The sequence below is a fragment of the Giraffa tippelskirchi genome, chromosome 3 (genome assembly GCF_054371585.1).
Source record: "Giraffa tippelskirchi isolate mGirTip1 chromosome 3, T2T-mGirTip1v1.2.pri, whole genome shotgun sequence".
NCBI classification, from domain to species: domain Eukaryota; kingdom Metazoa; phylum Chordata; class Mammalia; order Artiodactyla; family Giraffidae; genus Giraffa; species Giraffa tippelskirchi.
The window spans coordinates 96660682-96678623 of NC_137277.1; the positions used below are offsets into that span (position 1 = coordinate 96660682).

At 36.0% G+C, this 17942-nt stretch overlaps 1 protein-coding gene across 2 annotated transcripts in view; it reads right to left on the reverse strand.

The window, feature by feature from the left end:
• SLC4A10 (solute carrier family 4 member 10) overlaps positions 1 to 17942 on the reverse strand; it is a 450611-nt gene that overhangs the window by 219338 nt on the left and 213331 nt on the right. Inside the window, exons 7-8 of one of the 2 annotated variants that reach the window (XM_081581598.1) lie at positions 13544 to 13651; positions 1191 to 1326 (exon numbers count right to left, since the gene is read on the reverse strand). The exons of the other annotated variant lie outside the window; for it this stretch is intronic. Of the exons in view, the coding sequence (XP_081437724.1) occupies positions 1191 to 1271 (81 nt within the window). The 5' untranslated portion in view covers positions 1272 to 1326; positions 13544 to 13651. The remainder of the gene's footprint in view (positions 1 to 1190; positions 1327 to 13543; positions 13652 to 17942) is intronic. 2 annotated transcript variants of the gene reach the window in all.

A 17942-nucleotide genomic window follows, 5' to 3' on the forward strand; every position in this document is an offset into this window, starting at 1 on the left:
TACAACATTTTACCTTGATGGGGCATTAAATCCTAATCAAGCTATGGAATCATGAAAACAACACTATCTTCTGAGAAATGCTATAACATTTTCTCTGTTTTTGTTCATTTAAAATGAGATGCCTTGTCAAGTATCTGCCAAGTCCCCTAATATTGAGGCAGAAATATGTGTAATACAAAAAAAAAAAATTCCTTCAAAACTTGAATGTCAAACAGAGGCAAGGCTTCTTATCCAAGCATGTAACCCTGAGGATATGCTATTAAAAACCAAAGTTAAATGCATTATAACATGATAGGTGAAAATGGTTAAAAATAAATAGCAGAGTTTCAGAATAAAATGGATATATAAATCCAAATTCTTTAATGTGATGATTTTCTATTCTCTGTAGTTAATATGTTTAATATAATTAAGTCTTTCATTTTGAAAATGAGAGTAAGCAAAAGTAGAATATCTCTGGGTCAAAAATTTTAAACAAGCTTATACGTCACCATATTTCTTTGTAAAAAAACAAAGAAAAAAAAAGATTTATTATCTGCTTTAATCTATAAGCAGTGCCTTACAGATCTCTACATTAAGAGAACCAAAGCATCATTATGTCAATAGATCTGAGAAATAATTGAAAGTAATGCCTTTTAAACAATTTAGATACTGAAAGATAATTTCAAGAAAATAGCTCAGATGCTGATAAACATAATTCTACTCATCACAGTTGGGTTGCTGTGTGGTTGAACAGTACAGGGGCAGTAACATCTATTTCTATGCTTAAGAAATCTCAGATAAAAAAATTTAATATGTCTCTATATATAAGCAGCTAGCTATGGTGTGTACTTCAGTATGAAAAATTTATGCTATTTTTATCATTCAAAATAAAAGCTGCAACATGACTGTATTCAGGTTTAATCTGGAAAAATCTGTAGAGCCTAAAACCTTGCCCTTAATCACATACAAAGGATCTCTTTCTTCACTTCCCACTTCCCCATAAAAAGCTAAAGTAAACACAAACTTAAATACACACACATTTCTAAAATTCATATTGTTTATCTGGCATCTATTACTATAAATATTACTTGTTCAAATATCCTAAGGAGAATCTAATAATAAACAATTACATTGATTAATATATTCTAAATGAGTAGAAAAAGCAATAACTCTACAATCTAACAGCATCATCATAATTCATGAGGTCATACCTGATGACTTAGAGATTGAAAAGACTCACAGGTTCCAGATTGCATGACCTTTCTATTTCCAGAGATCCCTAAAGATTGCATTTCCTGTCTTACAAAAGATAATCACAGCCACCTCTATGTCTCAGCATCTTCAGGGCTAGTGAAGAAAACATCAAACAGCAGATCTGTCCATCAGTATCTGTTTAAGTCATCATGAAAATATCAGATCTCATATGCTGTTTATCATCTCCCCTTTGCAGTTATAAACACTGCGTATTAAGGGAGGATGACACAGTTGTATGTGCTGAAGCTGCTAATGCTGTCTGAAAACAGTAAGCTTACTGCTTAGAGCATTTCTGCATCATCCAAACAGAGAATGAGTCACGTCTTTCAGGTTTCCCACTTCTGATACTATAAAGATTTCACGTGCCCAAGAAAGTTTGATTTTTTTTGTCATTTCTTTACAAATAAGCAATGTTCTATTTAATTAACTGTCCAATGCATCTGTTGCCATATTAAAGCGTTAGTTCTTAATTATTAGGCAATTTTCTCCATGTCTGACTAAGGTTTAATGCTTTAAGAAGCAACATCGTACTCTCTCTTAAAGGACTCTTTCCTCCAAACCACATGCATCATCACTCATCCAACTCATCAAAATTAGAAGTCCCTAAAAATGATGAAAGTTTCTTCTGGCAATCTTTGATAATTGTGTATAATAGCAGATAGATAAATAGGTAAGTGAATATTCACTTTTTAATTCTCAGGAAATTTATTTTTATTTTATATCTTTCAGAGCAACACACTTCAAATCAAAATAATTTTTACAATATTAATAAAAGGTACAAAATCTCCTATAGAACTTAATACACAAAACACAAAATGCTATTATCAAATTCCAAAACTGCATGGTTAAATCTAAATCTAGGAAATTAAACCTATGTTATCGGCATTTTTATTGTGATTTTTCATTGCGTCTTATTTGTGTTTATCGAGATTCTTATAATGCTTTCTTTTACCACAACAGAGTAGAATTAGGGAATTTTAAGATTAATAACATGAACAGTATGAAAAGGCAAAATGATAGGATACTGAAAGAGGAAGTCTCAAGGCCGGTAGGTGCCCAATATGCTACTGAAGATCAGTGGAGAAATAACTCCAGAAAGAATGAAGGGATGGAGCCAAAGCAAAAACAATACACAGTTGTGGATGTGACTGGTGGAAGAAGCAAGGTCCAGTGGTATAAAGAGCAATATTGCGTAGGAACCTGGAATGTTAGGTCCAGGAATCAAGGCAAATTGGAAGTGGTTAAACAGGAGATGACAATAGTAAATGTCAACATTCTAGGAATCAGCAAACTGATTCGGTGTTGACCAAAATCAGACTGATCATACTCTTTGCAGCCAAAGATGGAGAAGCTCTATACAGTCGGCAAAAACAAGACTGGGAGCTAGGAGACTGTGGCTCAGATCATGAACTCCTTATTGCCAAAATCAGACTTAAACTGAAGAAAGTAGGGAAAACCACTATACCATTCAGGTATGACCCAAATCAAATCCCTTATGATTATACAGTGGAAGTGAGAAATAGATTTAAGGGACTAGATCTGATAAACAGAGTGCCTGATGAACTATGGATGGAGGTTCGTGACATTGTACAGGAGACAGGGATCAAGACCATCACCATGAAAAAGAAATGCAAGAAAGCAAACTGGCTGTCTGAGGAGGCCTTACAAATAGCTGTGAAAAGAAGAGAAGTGAAAAGCAAAGGAGAAAAGGAAAGATATTCCCATTTGAATGCAGAACTCCAAAGAATAGCATGGAGAGATAAGAAAGCCTTCCTCAGCAATCAATGCAAAGAAATAGAGGAAAACAACAGAATGGGAAAGACTAGAGATCTCTTCAAGAAAATTAGATACACCAAGGGAATATTTCATGCCAAGATGGGCTCGATAAAGGACAGAAATGGTAGAGACCTAACAAAAGCAGAAGATATTAAGAAGAGGTGGCAAGAATACACAGAAGACCTGTACAAAAAAGATCTTCATGACCCAGATAATCACGATGGTGTGATCACTCACCTAGAGCCAGACATCCTGGAATGTGAAGTCAAGTGGGTCTTAGGAAGCATCACTATGAACAAAGCTAGTGGAGGTGATGGAATTCCAGTTGAGCTATTTCAAATCCTGAAAGATGATGCTGTGAAAGTGCTGCACTCAATATGCCAGTAAATATGGAAAACTCAGCAGTGGCCACAGGACTGGAAAAGGTCAGTTTTCATCCCAATCCCAAAGAAAGGCAATGCCAAAGAATGCTCAAACTACCGCACAATTGCACTCATCTCACACGCTGGTAAAGTAATGCTCAAAATTCTCCAAGCCAGGCTTCAGCAATATGTGAACCGTGAACTTCCAGATGTTCAAGCTGGTTTTAGAAAAGGCAGAGGAACCAGAGATCAAATTGTCAACATCCACTGGATCACTGAAAAAGCAAGAGAGTTCCAGAAAAACATCTATTTCTGCTTTATTGACTATGCCAAAGCCTTTGACTGTGTGGATCACAATAAATTTTGGAAAATTCTGAAAGAGATGGGAATACCAGACCACCTGACCTGCCTCTTGAGAAACCTGTATGCAGGTCATGAAGCAACAGTTAGAACAGGACATGGAACAACAGACTGGTTCCAAATAGGAAAAGGAGTACGTCAAGGCTGTATATTGTCACCCTGCTTATCTAGCTTATATGCAGAGTACATCATGAGAAATGCTGGGCTGGAAGAAACACAAGCTGGAATCAAGACTGATGGGAGAAATATCAATAACCTCAGATATGCAGATGACACCACCCTTATGGCAGAAAGTGAAGAGGAACTAAAAAGCCTTTTGATGAAAGTGAGAGAAGAGAGTGAAAAAGTTGGCTTAAAATTCAACATTCAGAAAACTAAGATGATGGCACCTGGTCCCATCACTTCATGGGAAATAGATGGGGTAACAGTGGAAACAGTGTCAGACTTTATTTTGGGGGGCTCCACAATCACTGCAGATGGTGACTGCAGCCATGAAATTAAAAGACGCTTACTCCTTGGAAGGAAAGTTAGGACCAATCTAGACAGCATATTAAAAAGCAGGGACATTACTTTGCCAACAAAGGTCGGTCTGGTCAAGGCTATCGTTTTCCCCGTGGTCATGTATAGATGTGAGAGTTGGACTGTGAAGAAAGCTAAGTGCCACAGAATTGATGCTTTTGAACTGTGGTGTTGGAGAAGACTCTTGAGAGTCCCTTGGACTGCAAGGAGATCCAACCAGTCATCCTAAAGGAGATCAGTCCTGGGTGTTCAATGGAAGGACTGATGTTGAGGCTGAAACTCCAATACTTTGGCCACTTCATACGAAGAGTTGACTCCTTGGAAAATACCCTGATTCTGGGAAGGATTGGCGGGGACAAGGAGAAGGGGACAGCAGAGGATGAGATGGTTGGATGGCATCACCGACTCGATGGACATGAGTTTGGGTAAACTCCAGGAGTTGGTGATGGACAGGGAGGCCTGGCGTGCTGCAATTCATGGGGTCGCAAAGAGTCGGACACGACTGAGCAACTGAACTGAACTGAACTGAAATACAGCATGGTGAGACCATGAATTAGTAGGACAGAGGGAAGAGATGAGGCTGAAAGGTAAACCAAGGTCTATCCACAGGACTCTTCAGAAGCCATTTAAAGAGGATGGACTTAATCTTCAGGAGAATGGGAATCCTTAAACCCAACCATTTTTGTAGTTTAATATTATTCTGGCTATGGGAAAGAATCAATTGAGTAAAATGAACCTGGAAAAAGACAAGATACATAATTCAGGGCAGGGGATAATGATGGCGTGAACCAAAGTGGTGGCAGTAGGGATGGAGAGAAATTGATAGATTCCAGACATACTTTTTAGTTAGAAAGAATGTGATGGGAGACTAAATGTGAGAAATGAGGTAGAGAGAAGTGTCAAGGTTTATTCATAACCTCCTAAATTATTATAGATTTCGTTTTTACAGTCCATATACTTTCAACACATGCTCCATTGTATTGTCATTAATCTATTTCACATGTATGTGTTTAATTTTTATAAAATAGCCAGAAACTGTTGTAAAGGAAGGCTCATCTGACATTCATTCTGTGACCTCTCAAAATGTGCTTAAATTTGAGCAAAATTATTATAAATGAATAAACAAAAAATAAACTGAAAATTGTACTTTCCTTTCATATATTTTGTCACAACACTGATGATCAGAACAGAGTATGCTTCTTTTTTTGTAATAGTCACTACTTCGTTGTATTTTTTAGCTTCTACATATAAGTGATATCATACAGTATTTGTCTTTCTTTGACTTATTTCACTTAGCATAATGCCCTCCAAGTCCATCCATGTTGCTACAGATGGCAAAATTTAATTCTTTTTTATATGGCTGAGTAGTATTCCATTGTGTGTATATACTACATCTTCTTTATCCATTCATCAGCAGCAGGTTTTATTTTCATTTTTTTCATGGTTTCCTAAATAAAAGCCATGAAAAGCTTTTATTTAGGCCCCAGTTGTTTAGTTTTGCTTTTATTTCCTTTACTTTAGGAGGTGGATCCAAAAATTATTGCTGTGACTTATGCTGTGTTCTGCCTATGTTTTCCTCCAGGAGTTTTATAATATCCAGTCTTAGATTTTGGTCTTTAATCCATTTTATGTTTAATTTTATATATGGTGTTAGAGAATGTTCTAATTTCCTTCTTTTACATGTATCTGATCAGCTTTCCTAGCAACATCTATTGAAGAGACTGTCTTTTCTCCATTGTATATTATTGCCCCCTTTGTTGTAGATTAAATGACCATAAGGGCATGGGTTTGTTTCCAGGCTCTCTATCCTGTTGCATTGATCTATATATCTGGTTTATGCCAGAACCATATTGTTTTGACTACTATATTTTTGTAGTAGTCTGAAGTCAGGGATCATGATTCCTCCAGCTCTGGTCTTTTTTTCTCACGATTGTTTTGGCTATGCAGGGTCTTTTGTGTTTCTATACAAATTTTAACAATAAAGAAGCAGACTCACAGATAAAGAGAACAAACTAGTCATTACCAGAGGGAGGGGCAATGGAGCAGTGGAAGAAAGGGAGATATAAACTAATGAGTGTAAGACAGGCTCAAGGATGTATTGTACAACACAGGGAATATAGCCAATATTTGGTAAATGGAAAGTAATCTCTAAAAGTTGTATAAAAAAATTAAATAATGTAAATAAATAAATAACTTTTAAAAAGGCACACACACAAAGACCAGAGGGGAAATGAATGAAATGGAGACTAAAAAAATGGAAAAGATCAAAGGAAAAAGAATATGGAGCTATACATCAGAAAACTAGCACAATATTGTACATCAACTTTAGTTACATTTTTTCAAAGAATAAATGAACCTAACAACTGTTTATTTGAAAATATAAACAAAATCAACAAACTTTTAGCTAACTAAGAAAAAAGTAGAGGATTCTCAGAAATAAAAGAAGTTATAACTGATGCTATAGAAATACAAAGGATCATGAGAAACTTCTATGAAAAATTATACACCAATGAATTGGGTGCCTTAGAAGAAATGAATAAATTCCTAGAAACATACAATCTTTCAAGGCTGAATCATCAAGAAACAGAAGTCTGAATAGATTTATCACTAATAAGGAGGTTAAAATGGTAATCAAAAATCTCCCCCAAACAGAAATCCGGGACCAGATGGCTTCACTGAAAAATTCTACAAAACATTCAAAGATTTAATACCTATCTTTCCCAAGCTCTTCTAAAAAACTGGAAAGAAACTTTACAAACACATTTTGTGAAACCAAAACCAGATAAGAACACCAAAAAAAAAAAAGAGGAAAACTACAGCCCAGTATCCTTGATGAACACAGATGCAAAAGCCCTAAACAAATACTAGTAAACCAAATAAAACCATACTTTAAAAGAATCATGCCCCAAGATGATCAAGTCAAATTTATTCCAGGGGCACAAGGAGAGCTCTAACACCTACAAATCAATGTGATACATCATATCAATAAAACTGAGGATAAAAATCATATAGTCATTTCAAACGCAGAAAAGTCATCTCTGACTCTTTGCATCCCTATAGACTGCAGCCCACTAGGCTTCTCTGTCCATAGAATTTTCCAGGCAAGAATACTGGAGTTGGTTGCCATCTCCTTTTCTAGGGGATCTTCTTGACCTAGGGATCAAATCCACGTCTCCCATGTCTCCTGCATTAGCAGGCAGATTCTTTACCACTGAACCACCTGGGAAGCCCATAGAGGGAACGTACCTCAACATAATAAAAGAGTATATATGACAAACAAGCAGTTAATGTTATTCTCAATGGTGAAAATTTGAAATCTTTTCCTCTAAGATCATGAAAAAGATGGATGCCCACTCTTGCCACTTCTCTTCAACAAAGAATTGGAATTCCTAGCCACAGAATTCAGCAAGAAAAAGAAGTAGTGGGCAACCAAATTGGAAAGAAAGAAGCAAAACAGTCACTATTTGCAGATGACATGGTATTATATATAGAAAACCCTAAAGATGGAACCCTCCAAAATCTGTTAGAAATAATAAATAAATTCAGCAAAGCCACAGGATACATCAAGATACAGAAATCTTTGGCATTTCTATTCACTTATAGTGAACTACCAGAAAGACAAATTGATATAACATTCTCTTTTTTAATTTTCTTTTTAATTGGAGGATACTTGCTTTACAAAATTGTGTTGGTTTCTGCAATGCATCAGCTTGAATCAACCACCCCTCTTGGTTGCCACACAGTACCAGGTTTGAGCTCCCTGTGTCCTACAGCAAATTCCCACTGGCTATCTGTTTTACATATGGAGATATACATGTTTCAATGCTACTCTCTCCACTCATCCCACTTTCTCTTTTCCCCACTGTGTCCACAAGTCTGTTCTCTATGTCTGCATCACCATTAGCATCAAAAAAATAAAATATCTAGGAATATTTCAAGAAGGTGAAAGAGCTGTACACCAGTAACTATAAGACTGATGAAAGAAACTGAAGAATACACAAATAAATAGAAATATATCCAGTGTTTATGAAATGCAGGAATTAATATTGTTTAAAGGTCCATACTACCCCACACTACCCATAGAAATCTACAGGTTTAATGCAATTCCTATCAAAAATCCAATGGTCTGTTTCACAAAACTAGAAAAATAATTCTAAGATGTGTATGGAGGGACTTCCTTGGTGGTCCAGTGGTTAAGACTGTGCTTCCACTCCAGGTGTCATGGATTCTACTCCTGGTCAGGGAACTAAGATCCTGCATGCTGCATGGCATGGCCAAATAAATAAATAAATATTTAAAATAATATTTTTAAAAAATAAAGTATGTATGGAACCACAAAATATCTCAAACAGCTCAAACAACCTTGAGAAAGAAAGAAGTGGGAGGTATCATGCTCCCTGATTTCAAACTATACTACGAAGCTTATAGTGTTCAAAACACTATGGGTACTAGCATAAAAAAAGAAACACAGATCAATGGAACAGAATAGAAATCTCACATGTATATATACAATAAATTTATGATAAACAAGCAAAGAACATACAATAGAAAAACAATAGACTCTTTAATAAATGGTATTGGGGAAACTGGTATAGCCACAAGCAAAAGAATGAAGCTAGGCCACTATCTGACAGCATACACAAAAATTAACTCAAAATGAACTAAAAATTTGAATGTAAGAACTGAAACCATAAAATTCTTTGAGGAAAACACAAGCTGTAACCTAACGCACGTAAGTCTTAGCAATGTTTTTGAGGATTTGACTCCAAACGCAAGGGATTAAAAGCAAACATAAACAAATGGGACTGTGCATGCTAAGTCACTTCAATCGTGTCTGACTCTTTGGGATGCTACGGATCATAACCTGCCAAGCTTCTCCATCCATGGGATTCTCCAGGGAAGAACACTGGAGTGGTTTGCCATGCCCTCCTCTAGGGGACCTTCCTGACCCAGGGATCGAATCCTTATCTCTACCGGCATTGGCAGGTGGGTTCTTTACCACTAGTGCCACCTGGGAAGCCCCAAGCAAACGGGACTACATCAAACTAAAAATCTTCTGCACAATGAAGGAATCCATCATCACAATGAAAGGCAACATACTGAATGAGAGAAGATATTTGCAAATCATATATGTGATAAGAAGTTAATATCCAAAAATTATATAAACAACTCATACAACTCAACAACAACAACAAACAACCTGATTTGAAAATGGACCCAGTAGCTGAGCAGACATGTTTTCCAAAGAAGACATACAGTTGGCCAACAAGCACATGAAAAGATGTCCAATATCATGTCATTGTTAGGAAAATACAAACTAAAACCATAATGAGCTATTACTTCACATGTGTTAGAATGGCTATCATCAAAAAGACAAGATGTGAAAAATGTTAGGAAGAATGTAGAGAAATGGAAATCCTAAACTGTTAGTGGGACTGCAAATTGGTGTAGCCAGTATGGAAAAAGTATGGAGATTCCTCAAAAAAAAAAAAAAAATCAAGAATAGAACTACTACATGACTCAGCTATTCCACTTCTGGGTATTTAAGTGAAAAACATGAAAATACTAATTTGAAACTCCTGTGTTCATTGCAGCATTATTTACAATAGCCAAGATCTGGAAGCAACATAAGTGTCCATCAATGGGTAAATTGTTAATGAAGATGTGGTACATATACACAATGGAATACTACTCAACAATAAAAAGGGTGAAATCCTATCATTTGTGACAATGTGGATGGACCTAGTGGGTATTATGTTAAGTGAAATAAGACAGAGAAAGACAAACATTGTATGATTTCACTCATATGTGAAATCTAAAAGGACAAAACAGACAAAATAAAATAAAAAACAAACTCATAGATACAGAGAACAGATCAGTGGTTACTGGGGGAAAGGGGTTGGAGGGTGGGCAAAATGGATGAAGGAGGTGCATGGTGATGGATGGTAACTGGTGGTGATCACTTTGTCCACAGATGCAAAATTATAATGTTATACCCAAGAAACTTACATAATTAAAAAAACTCACTTCAGATACAGCCAGGCCACTGACCCCACAATCCATGGTGGGTGAGGACTACTAATGGGAGGGTAGCATCCTCTACAATATCATCTTTAGTGTGAAGCAAATGTATGAGACTCTGGAGCCACCCAAGGTATGGCTGGGTGGCATGCTGGGGCTGCTCCTATTGCTTGAAGCTGACCTCCTTCCCCAAAAACAACTTATTCCAGAGAATACCTCTGAAAACCTAAGTAATCTATTTTGTTTTATGTAATGCTGCTTTTTATTTATTTATTTATTTATTTATTTGCTTTTTAAAGTCTAAATTAGTCCACTTTCCAAAGTAATTTAGCAAAATATATTACAATTCTTAAAAACATTGAGTCCTTTCTAGTATTTCATATGGAGAATCTGTACAAAAGAAATAGGAAGATGAAGGTTTCTGCACAAAGATGTTTGGTGCTACATTATTAGAAGAGAAAAAATAGAAATAATAAGAGAAAGGTTAACTAAATTATGAGACAACAAAATGGAATTCATTAGTAACCAATAAAGATGTTAATGACAAGGAAAACGTGTACTGTAATAGAATATTGAATGAGAAACAAAATCCCAATATATTTATGTAGTACAATCTGAAATCAATGCAAAGAAATAGAGGGAAAAAACAGAATGGGAAAGACTAGAGATCTCTTCAAGAAAATTAGAGATACCAAGGGAACATTTCATGTAAAGATGGGCACAATAAAGGACAGAAACAGTATGGATCTAACAGAAGCAGAAGACATTAAGAAAAGATGGCAAGAATAAACAGAAGAACTATACAAAAAAGATCTTAATGACCCCGATAACCATGATGGTGTGATCACTCACCTAGAGCCAGACATCCTGGAGTGTGAAGTCAAGTGGACCTTAGGAAGCATCACTACGAACAAAGCTAGTGGAGGTGATGGAATTCCAGTTGAGCTATTTCAAATCCTAAAAGACGATGCTGTGAAAGTGCTGCACTCAATATGCCAGCAAATTTGGAAAACTCAGCAATGGCCACAGGACTGGAAAAGGTCAGTTTTCATTCTAATCCCAAAGAAAGGTAATGCCAAAGAATGTTCAAATGACTGCACAACTGCACTCATCTCACATGCTAGCAAAGTAATGCATCACCAAGCTAGGCTTCAACAATACATGAACCATGAACTTCCAGATGTTCAAGCTGGATTTAAAAAAAGGCAAAAGAACCAGAGATCAAATTGCCAACATCCACTGGATCATAGAAAAAGCAAACAAAATCCAGAAAAACATCTATTTCTGCTTCACTGACTACACTAAAGCCTTTGACTGTGTGGGTCACAACAAACTGTGGAAAATTCTTCAAAAGATGGGAATAACCAGACCACCTAACCTGCTTCCTGAGAAATCTGTAGGCAGGTCAAGAAGAAACAGAACCAGACATGGAACAACAGACTGGTTCCAAATCAGGAAAGGAGTACATCAACGCTATATATTGTCACCCCACTTTTTTAACTTATATGTAGAGTACATCATGGGAAATGCCAGCCTGGAGGAAGCACAAGCTGGAATCAAGATTGCTGGGAGAAATATCAATAACCTCAGATATGCAGATGACACCACCCTTATGGCAGAAAGTGAAGAACTAAATAGCCTCTTGATGAAGATGAAAGAAGAGACTGAAAAAGTTGACCTAAAACTCAACATTCAGAAAATTAAGATCATGGCATCTGGTCCCATTACTTCATGGCAAATAGATGGGGAAACAACGGAAACTGTGAGAGACTTTATTTTCTTGGACTCCAAAATCACTACAGATGGTGACTGCAGCCATGAAATTAAAAGACGCTTGCTCCTTGAAAGAAAAGCTATGACCAACCTAGACAAGATATTAAAAAGCAGAGACATTACTTTGCCCACAAAGGTCCATATAGTCAAAACTGTGGTTTTTCCAGTCATCATGTATGGATGTGAGAGTTGGACCATAAAGAAAGCTGAAAGCCGAAGAACTGATGCTTTCAAACTGTGGTGCTGGAGAAGACTCTTGAGAGTCCCTTAGACTGCAAGATGAAACTAGTCAATCCTAAAGAAAATCGGTCCTGAATATTCATTGGAAGGACTGATTCTGAAGCTGAAGCTCCAATACTTTGGCCACCTGATGCAAGGAATTAGCTCATTGGAAAAAACCCTGACGCTGGGAAAGATTGAAGGCAGGAGGAGAAGAGGATGACAGAGGATGAGATGGTTGGATGGCATAACCGACTCAATGGACACGAATTTGAGCAAGCTCTAGGCGATGGTGAAGGACAGGGAAGCCTGGCGTGCTGTAGTCCATTGGGTCGCAGAGTAGGACATGACTGAGCGACTGAACTGAACAGAACCATCTCAGCTATGTAAAATATACCCTGAAAAAACAGACAAAGTTTTAAATTTTAAAAGATGGCCCCTAATATAATGTATCTCACAAATATATACCTTCAGATTTCATGATTTTCTATAAAATTAGAAAATAGTTCCTGAGTAGTATTTTAATAATTGAATATATACTCCTGTTTCCATGTACTTCATCCTTCCATTAAAAATTACATCTCATATATTACTCTTTCTAATGCTGTACTCATATTTCTGCTCCAACTTAATGAAAATATTAAAATCTACTCTGTTAGTCTATCTATACTTTAAATATAATTATGATTAATTTATATCATTATTTATGTGTGTGATTATTTGTTATAACACTATATTGGGCTTACACTGGTATAGACTTTTTTTGGAAAATTACCTCTCACACCAGTTTCAGTATTAATGAAAACAATGGGAAGAATTTGTGTGGAATGACTTTGTGTTACTATTTGTCTTGACTCAACTTGTGGGATAATCTAAACTGACTTTTACAAATGGCAGGACAGTGGAAAGCACTGAGAATCAGTGCAGATATTATTGATATTTTACTTCCAGTTCTTGGTTAATAAACAAGTAAAGACTATATTAAACTATTCAACTCTACCTAGTATTATATTATGGACATCTCCCTGAGTCATCATTTTCTATAACACTGTTTAATGTTACTTTAACAAATAGAGGTACCACACTTTATCCAATCTCCTATTCTTAGACATTTAATTTTTTTCCATTTTTCAATATTATAAATAATAGTATAATAACACCTTTGTGCATGTAGCCTTATACACATTCTCTATTTCCTTAGGATAAACTCCAACAAATAGACTTACTGGATCAAAGGATATGAACATTTTTGAGGTTTTAGATAAGAATTGCTAAATTACCTTACAGATAGGCTATATCCATTTAAATTCTCCAAAAGAAGAACACTCTTTTTTCATTGTCTTGCCAGAACCAGGTATTATCATCCAGACTTTATGCAGAATAGTAGTCTCAATAAGTAAAGAAGCAAATAAAGGGAAATCAGGAACACATTAAGTCAAAGACTTAAATTTAATTAAACCAAATAGATTTATCTTTATAAACCTATATTGTTATTATTCTAACAACAACAATAGCAAAAACCTAGAAAAAATAAACTTTCCTAGTTTCTACATTTATTCACAAGGATAGAACACATTCCTTAGGGAATATACCTAGAATTGTAAAGCAAAACAACAACCTTTGAATACAAGTTATTAAACGGTGGCAAAGACTAATTTAAAACAAATACAAATGTGAATATCATTGTTTTTTGTTTTTTTTTCCTCTGTGACATGTGTTGAATAAATCAATCTAGAGAAGGGAAGTCATTTGAATCAGCACAATGTGATTTGATTCATACAAAATATGAAACATACAAACATAAAAATAGAGTTTCCAACCTTAGGAAATCTTTCAAATAGCAGATACACTTCCAACCAAGGAACCACTCAGGAGAACCACAAAGTCTCCCAAAATGTCATGTGTAAAAAACAATGTTTGTATGTAAAATGTAGTTTCTCCAAGCATCACTCATCCCAGAGATGAGTATATGATGGAAAAACAAATTAAAATATACAATGTGTTTGATCTTTAAAAGCTATTGCCATTTTTTAAAAAATCAGTAAAATAACAGTCTTTTAGTAGAATTTTCTGATAGATTTAGCTATCATTAAAATACAATTTGGGCAATACTAAAATTGTATTTAAAGGGAAGATTATGAAAAATTGAAAACAAGTTTGTCCTTTCTGATTTTAATATAGGCTGAGTCACATTAAAAATAAATTTTATTTACTGCAAATAAACAACTCAGAAAATACCTCTAAACAACCTTTGTCAAAAGGATTCAGGCTTATAGCTAAAAGCACAAGCTATGGAGGCAAATTGTGAAGTTCAAATCCTGATTTTACAAACTTGGAATATTTATATACTGTCTGCCTCAGTTTGTGCATGCTTGCATGCTAAGTCACTTCAGTCTTGTCTGACTCTGTGTGGTGTGATCCTATGGACTGTAACCCTCCAGGCTCCTCTGTCCATGGAATTCTCCAGGCAAGAATTCTAGAGTGGGTTGCCAGTGCCGCCTCCAGGGCATCTTCCTGACCCAGGGATCAAACCCCCAGTCTCTTCTGTCTCCTGCATTAGTAGGCAGGTTCTTTACCTCTAGCGCCACCTGGAAAGCCCCTGCCTCAGTTTGCTTATGTAAAATGATGATAATCCTACTAGCGTTGTTGTAAGGATGAAATGTAATTAACACATATAAAGCAGTTAAAGCAGTGCCTGGCACAGAGGAAGCACTGAATAAATATTTGCTATTGCCATTCTAAGAAAGACACAGTTATAAGTTTGTTATACTGCCAAAAAATGAAAAAGAAGAAACAACTACATAAAGATTATAAAACAATTGGAAGTATATAAATGATTGAGTTGAAGATCTGAGGATGAGAGTGTAGACCCTCCAGACCTGGTTAAGCAGAATACATTAAAAAAAATTAGGTATATAACACAACTTTTATACTATAGTGGCTTTGAAGTCAGACAAACATTGATTAAATCTTAGATTCACCAGTTAGTGACCAAGAGCAAGTTGCTTAAACTCCTCACCTGTTTCTTCACCTGTAAAATACACTTAATCATAGTGAATCATTTCATCTATCTCACAAAGCTGTTTTGAAGGTTAAGTAAGAGAATATACATAAGGCAGTCAGCAGAGACTACTAATATATTGAGTTGGCCAAAGAGTTTATTCAAGTTTTTCCTTAAGATGGTAGAGAAAAACCCAAATAAACTTTTTGGCCAACACAATATAAACTCAATAAACAATAAAAATAATAATAATACTATTATGGTTTATTGGTTCAGGGAAAAGAAGAATCAACAGATCATTTTAAAAGTTGTTAAGCTAAAGGTAGGGGGGATAGTATATAATACACAAGGGAAGATGACCAGTTCCTTTCCCTTTGTCAAATACAGTAACCACCTCTGCCCTCATTATTCTAAATTTTGGCAGCATTCGCCCCAAAATCCTGGCATAATGTAACCACAGAATAAATGTGGTTGATTTATTAATAATCAGCTAGTCACCAAATCCAGCAACCATTTTTTATCTTTGTTATTTGCAACTTATCTCAAACTACTGTGTCACTATCTAGTCAGGAACTCTCTACAAATATTCTAGTTTAGTATTTGATGACCTCCATGGTCTGACCCTGAAATATCTTTCCAATGTTATTAACAGGGTCCTCCTTAAGTTGTCTGATATTGCACCTAAACTCAATAGCTCACCATTCCCAATAATCATTCTGTGCTTGAGGCCTCTAGTTTGTGCATGCTATTACATATTAATCTTGGTTCAGACCCTGGTGCTGCTGTTTATTACTGAAGACCACTTTACAAGTTATAAAACTTCCACAGGCCTAAGGTTCCCTATTAGTAAAGTGGAGAAAATAACAGCACCTATCTATATAGTGTTCCTGGGGGATTAGATGATATAAAAATATAAAATGCTTAATGCACACAGTGACTACCTGGAACATAATAAATGCTTTACAACTATTATTGTTATTGTTAGAATGCATGCCTTCTTCCCCTCATTTCCATAGGTCTAAATTGATTAGATATTGAATTTAGCTTATTTCTCCACACACACATATGAATTCATCAAAATTTAACACAACACATCCTCCATGATTCCTCTTACCACAAACTTTCAGTCTTACCTAGCTCTCTCACAGCTCTTTAACAAATCCTCAATTATTCTTCCTGACTTCTCTGAAATACTTATGCTTTCTTTTAGAGTTATATATGCCCTTATCTAATCTCTGTTAATTATTAAGTTAAGACACAAATCTATATTTGATCATTTTTATATTTCACTTTATTGTGATCCACACAGTCAAAGGCTTTGGCATGGTCAATAAAGCAGAAATAGATGTTTTTCTGGAACTCTCTTGCTTTTTCAATGATCCATTGGATGTTGGCAATTTGATCTCTGGTTCTTCTGCCTTTTCTAAAACCAGCTTGAACATCTGAAAGTTCACAGTTCATGTATTGCTGAAGCCTGGCTTGGAGAATTTTAAGCATTACTTTACTAGCGTGTGAGATGAGTGCAATTATGCGGTTGTTTGAGCATTCTTTGGCATTGCCTTTCTTTGGGATTGGAATGAAAACTGACCTTTTCCAGTCCTGTAGCCACTGCTGAGTTTTCCACATTTGCTGGCATATTGAGTGCAGCACTTTCACAGCACTGTCTTTCAGGATTTGAAATAGCTCAACTGGAATTCCATCACCTCCACTAGCTTTGTTCATAGTGATGCTTCCTAAGACCCACTTGATTTCACATTCCAGGATGTCTGGCTCTAGGTGAGTGATCACACCATTGTGATTGTCTGGGTCATGAAGAACTTTTTGTACAATTCTTCTGTGTATTCTTGCCACCTCTTCTTAATATCTTCTGCTTCTGTTAGGTCCATACCATTTCTGCCATTTATCGAGCCTATCTTTGCATGAAATGTTCCCTTGGTATCTCTAATTTTCTTGAAAAGATCTCTAGTCTTTCCCATTCTGTTGTTTTCCTCTATTTCTTTGCATTGATCACTGAGGAAGGCTTTCTTATCTCTCCTAGCTATTCTTTGGAACTCTGCATTCAAATGGGTATATCTTTCCTTTTCTCCTTTGCTTTTCACTTCCCATCTTTTCACAGCTATTTGTAAGGCCTACTCAAACAGCCATTTTGCTTTTTTGCATTTCTTTTTCTTGGGGATGGTCTTGATCCCTGTCTCCTGTACAATGTCACAAACCTCCATCCATAGTTCATCAGGCATTCTGTCTATCAGATCTAGTCCTTTAAATCTACTTCTCACTTTTACTGTATAGTTATAAGGGATTTGATTTAGGTCATACTTGAATGGTCTAGTGGTTTTCTCCACTTTCTGCAATTTCAGCCTGAATTTGGCAATAAGGAGTTCATGGTCTGATCCACAGTCAGCTCCCGGTCTTGTTTGTGCTGACTGTATAGAGCTTCTCTAAACTGTGGAAAATTCTGAAAGAGATGGGAATACCAGACCACCTGACGTGCCTCTTGAGAAACCTGTATGCAGGTCAGCAAGCAACAGTTACAACTGGACATGGAACAACAGACTGGTTCCAAATAGGAAAAGGAGTATGTCAAGGCTGTATATTGTCACCCTGCTTATTTAACTTATATGCAGAGTACATCATGAGAAATGCTGGAATGGAGGAAGCACAAGCTGGAATCAAGATTG